The 5,973-nt window shown below is 33.2% G+C and overlaps 1 protein-coding gene across 1 annotated transcript; it reads right to left on the reverse strand.

The window, feature by feature from the left end:
- Positions 1-4,091: 4,091 nt before the first annotated feature.
- On the reverse strand, positions 4,092-5,591 carry LOC137406771 (general transcription factor II-I repeat domain-containing protein 2-like). The gene has a single exon (XM_068093384.1). It carries the CDS (start codon positions 5,589-5,591, stop codon positions 4,092-4,094), a length of 1,500 nt encoding a protein of 499 aa, XP_067949485.1.
- Positions 5,592-5,973: the final 382 nt, after the last annotated feature.

Consider the following 5,973-nt stretch of genomic DNA (forward strand, 5'->3'; position numbering starts at 1 on the left):
ATATACATATATATATATACCTATATATACATATATATACCTATATATATAGATATATATAAATATATATACATATATATATATATATATATATATACATATATATGCATATATATATATAAATACATATACATAGTATATATGTATATTTATTTACATATGTATTTATATATTATGTATATACATAGTATATAAATACATATATATAGTATATAGCACTCTTTTCTAGTGAACTGCAACCTTCTTCTTCATCAGTATATATATATTTATATATATATATATATATATATATATATATATATATATATATATATATATATATATATATATACTAGCTGTACTACCCGGGTAATAAAAAACGTCTTTGGACAGAAAATTTATTTGTATTTAATACATAACAACATTTGCCATCCTAACTAAAAACAACTGTAAAGGTTTTCAAATTTTGTCAGACAACTTTAAAACTTCATATCATGAAACAAATGTTCCTTGCAGGTCAAATAAATTAAAAAAAATAAAACCACTATAAAAGGATTTAGATGTAAAAGTAAAATAACTAGCAAGTAAAAACTAAATTGAGTCTGTTTTGCTTTGATTACATTAAGAGATGATTCGGTAATGATACAATTAATATAAACTGAGAAAACAAAATTAATATTCTGAATATGTTGAATTATTGAGAATAAATCTTGCATAGAAGTGTGGGTATAAAAAAGTTACTGTTCCACCAGCAGCTATCCATCAAAACTCTGAATACAACGATACGAGTACGCCAATACGTAAAAATGAGATATTGCAGTGTCTTTGTCTGTTCGAAGGTGAAAGAATCTAGAGGCCTTTCTACTTGAGATAATACAATTGTTTGCCTAAAATGAATTAACCTTTACAGCATTTTAGCTATTGAACCTTACGAAAAGCCGGAAATAGAGGCTCACAAAACTGCAAAAAAGGCATCATGTTTCATAGAACTAATGGAATTTAATCGCCAAATTCTATTATCGAGAGTGTCTATTGTTGATATCGTTTTGTCGAAAACAAATTAGCCCTAATACTGCGAGGACCTCGCAGTATTAGGGCTAATTTGTACTAAAGGTATTAAGTATTAGAATCATTTGAATCATTAGTACTTTGCTCTAATACTGCGAGGACTTCGCAGTATTAGGGCTAATTTGGGCATCGCAGAACAAATCATCGTGTTTCATAGAGCTAAAAGAGTTCATAGGGTTGTAATTATTATGTCATTTTAGTGTGAAAAAAATGATGTATACGTTATGTATAAAGAGTGAGCTATTGCATGAGCTTCTGTGGTCTCATGGTTAAAGCGTTAAACAATTAATCTGCATTTGTGATCTTTGTGAGACCAAGTCCAGCATAATGTGGAATTTTAAATCTAAAATCTTAATAACTACAGCTGGACATACCAAAAACCGAAAAAAGTACTTTGGGAAATATATAGAAGATACATGTATATAATGTATATATATGCAGTGAAACTTGGATAGCTCGCCCTCGGATAACTCAAACATAATTATGGTTAACACAAACAGTTTTGTTTGGTCTGTTCCCATGCAATGATAAATTGCTTTAGATAACTCAACCTTAACTTTGTTAGTTCAAACAGTTTTTTTGCCCAACGGCTACTAAGATGGTTGTTATCGCTTTAAAATATTACTTTATTTGAAGCCATAGAAGTAAACATCAACTATCCACAAAATATTTTTGTTAACGACTTTTTTAAAGGTTTGCAAAAAATCAAATTTTACCAAACATCTGCTTTGGGATATTCCTTCGAAAGCAAGGAGAAGCAAAGTAACCTTCGCATAAAATTTAAAAAAAATTGGCAAAATTGTTTGTTGTTAAAACACTCAAAAGAAAACTATGTCTTTTTTCTGAGCATTTCAACTACGATCAAGTTTTGCCTATTTTAATCTGAAAACGTCCTGGTAGTGACATCACCTAAAACAAACAAACAAATATCAAGTAATAGGAAAATATTTATGTTCTCATAACTTGAACCCTCTGATAACTCAAACACTTTCTCTCGGTCCCGTGAAGTTCAAGTTAGCCAAGTCTCGCTGTACATACATATATTTCTCAAAGTTGTTTGTATGTATATTCTAGGTTTGATTCTCTGGCTATAGATCTTAATACAGTGCACCCTTGAGATACCATTACCCTGATACACAATTTTTTCACGTTACGAAGTTTAACATCGTGAGATCTTCACCTCGCTATACAATTTTTATTTCACCATACGAATTCGAGAAAAGTTTCGCCCGAGTTAAATTTTGGCAGTTGGTGTGCTCATAACGCACGTCGAAATAACAAAGACGCTGAAATGCTGTTTACCGAAAACATTTTCACAATGTTTAGAAGAGACACAATGACCGACTTCGCTCAGGTCAGCGTTCCACCTGGGAAATTTTGTGAAAAGCACATAATCGAGAGTGAGTATTCATTTTTAGCGTTATAACCCCTTTACAAGACAAAAAAAAATTATTTCCATGACAACAGAGTTGGAGGTCATAAATAAATAGGAAGAATACGCTTGTATTCTTTATATTGCCAAGGAATGTGGTCACAATCAATCAACAATTGCAATTATTAAAAATAAGAAATTTGTTATAGCAAGCACAAGGAGCTTACGATTGACGACTTGAAGGAGTTGAAAGCAATACACAGGATGGAGAAGAGACATAAAAATCTACATCGGCAGAAAAGTGTTGAGTGTTAATTTACCGATTTGAACTGGTACATAAAAACAATACATATCATTATTTATCTTTTTTGTGTGGCATGTTTTTCGTGTTTTCTTCAAAAAATTTTATGTTTTATTTATTTCATTTTGATTTTATGTTTTATTTTCTTGTTTAACCATGTCTTTGCAGATGGGCCTGTTTTTTACTACATAAATATAAATCATCGTATGTATGTAACTCATATGTAACTAGCTACTCAGATAGTTGATGCATCCATATTACTTCCTAGACGTTGCTAAAACCATGCCCTTGAGGGTATAAATACGTACAAACTTCTGTATGTATGGTCAAATTGATTTTTGCGCACATTTCATTCAAGATAAACTACTGTACAGCCTTCTCTGAGTACTTTTACAGATGTTAGCTAGCTAGCAATTTTCTGCACTGCACCAGCATTTACAGTGCACGAGCAAGCATCTTCTTCAATAAATGATAATCCGCACTAAGTTAGCTTATTTTATTTGAGCACTCTCTGTACCAGCAGCAAAGCTGTGTCTTCCTGGCATTTTCTGATTTTTACGACCCAAAAATAAGAAACTAGATCAACAGATCAAGTCACGTTACTCTACAGGTATGTGCGTACACTACTGTATAGAAAATAAAATTTCATTTTTGATGGCCATTATATGGTCAAGTGTACGAGAAGCCGCTTTTGAGATTTGCAACGCACAGCTTTTACGGTCAAGTTAGGCTTTAAAAGGTTTTAACCAGACTTGCTAAATGCTATAGTAAAAACTGGGAAGCGAAAAGATTTTGGTGGCGGAAAGTTAAAATTTAGTGAAATAGTTAAAAATACATACTGAAACTCAGTTTTAATTAGCTTTGAATGTGTGTTTAGTAAGCTAAATACATTTGAAGTGAATTAAAAGCTTATGATGTATGTACGTCTTGATAGTAAGAATTCTTTGCCGTGGATACTGCATTTCGTACCCACATGATGTTGCATTTTACAGTTTTGCAGATCATAATCACTAGGTGCATTTAATACAATGTAGCTATTGTTGGTAACTATAGTTACTAAAGTTAATATACTATTTTGTTCCTAATTTTCAATATGTACAACATGTTTATAAAATTTTGGACAATTTTTACCATTGTTTATTGCAGGGGTCTCAAACTCAAATTGCTCCGAGGGCCAAGTGATGACTTTTAAAGTACCTCGAGGGCCGCATAGCCAGAAATTGTTTAAAATTATAAAAATTTAATAAACAAGACAACATAATAAGAACGTAGTGCTTTACAAACTTTCTAAAATCCATTTATTGCAAATGTAATGTAGTCAATTTAAGTACCGTATTTGGCGTATCTGTATTTGGTTAACTTAGGTTTCAGTCACTTTCTGTACTGACTGCTGACCTGGCAGCGTTTTGCGTCAACAAGGGCATCAATATTAGGCTTGATTTTATGAGAAGAAAACAATCTCAGTGTTGCTTGCAAATGTTCATTAGTGCGCTGTGACCTCAGTACAGACTTGTTAACTTTCATGGATGAGAAAAATTGTTCACATGCAAACGTACTGCCAAACATTGCAAGAATCCTTGCAGTAGCAGAGAGTAACCTTGGAAATTTTTCTCGTGAAAGAAATGTGTAGAATTCGGGTATCCCTACTTCTGCATATTTTTGCTTCAAGATAGTATCACACTGGAGTTCCACCAACTCCATTTGCAATTTTTCTGCAATAGCGTCAATTTCTACAGCAAACGGCGTCGAAAAAAGTTGAAATTGTGGCTCCAGTAACATAAAGTCTGCAAAACGCACATCAAACTGTTGAAGTAACTCAGACATCAAATCTGCATATTCTTTCAAGCATTTGGTCTCAACTTTGCCTAAGGAATTCAGAGTTGAGAAATGGGCCAAATTGCCCTCACCAAGTTGCTTCATCCACAAACGTAGTTTAACTCTGAAGGATTTCACACTGTCGTACATCTGTGTAATAATCTGTTGTTTACCTTGAAGCTTTATGTTCAGTGTATTCAAGTGATCCGTAATATCAGTTAGAAAAGCAAGGTTGTATTGAAATGTAGAATCAGTCAGTAAAGGAACTGCCTTATTTTTCATTGTCATGAATGAAGCGATTTCATGGCTAAGTGCAAAGAAATGCCTCAAAACTTTCCCACGACTTAGCCATCTTACTTCAGTGTGATAAATAAGTTCACCATACTCAGATTCCATATCTGCAAGAAATGAAGTGAACTGCCTGTGATTCAGCCCCCGAGAACGTATATAGTTGACTGTTTTAACTACTACATCCATCACCTCTTTCATCTGTAGGCTTTTACTACAAAGGGCTTCTTGATGCAAAATGCAGTGTACACTAGTGAAATTGATTCCTGCTGTTTCAAGGCTGTTTAATTTGTTTTTCACCAATCCAACAACACCTACATTTTGAGAACACATTGACGGTGCACCATCTGTGGCCAAAGATACAAGTTTATCCCGTGGCAAGTTATACTTCTTAATGCATTTTTCCAGGGCTTGAAATAAATCACGTCCAGTTGTAGTACCCTTCAATGGTAATAGTTTTAGGAATTCTTCTGTCACATTTAAATTGCTGTTCACACCTCTGATAAACACAGCACATTGTGTGGTATCTGAAACATCTGTGCTCTCATCGAGAGCAATTGAAAATGCTTCAAAGTTCATAGCTGTCTCAGTTAATTGTATCTCCACATTTGCTGCTAAATCTGTAATCCTGCTGGCTACTTTATTGGCTGACGAGCTTATGCCTTCAAACAGTTTCTTTTGATTTGGACATAAAATGTCACTTGCAGTTAAAAGACATTCTTTTATAAAAGAACCCTCTGTGAAGGGTCGTGATGACTTCGCTATCATCTCACTTAATGCAAAACTTACTCTCACAGAATCCTTGTTGGACTGGCTAATTTTGATGAAGAAACTTCTTTATTTGCATAATGCTGATTTAAGTTGAATAACTTTATCCTGTCTGACTTTGCCGGTGTACAAATATAAATCATCGTATGTATGTAACTCATATGTAACTAGCTACTCAGATAGTTGATGCATCCATATTACTTCCTAGACGTTGCTAAAACCATGCCCTTGAGGGTATAAATACGTACAAACTCTGTACGTACTTATATACAAGTTTGTATACGTACTCGTATACAAACTTTGTATACTCTACATTGAAACACTTTGTATACTCTACATTAAATCCCTTTGTATACTCTACATTGAAACCCCTTGTGTACTC

The sequence above is a fragment of the Watersipora subatra genome, chromosome 10 (assembly GCF_963576615.1).
Source record: "Watersipora subatra chromosome 10, tzWatSuba1.1, whole genome shotgun sequence".
NCBI lineage: Eukaryota > Metazoa > Bryozoa > Gymnolaemata > Cheilostomatida > Watersiporidae > Watersipora > Watersipora subatra.

Bases quoted from the DNA above. Each gene is read 5' to 3' on its own strand.
- LOC137406771 (XM_068093384.1), bottom strand. From the start codon at position 5,591: ATGATAGCGAAGTCATCACGACCCTTCACAGAGGGTTCTTTTATAAAA.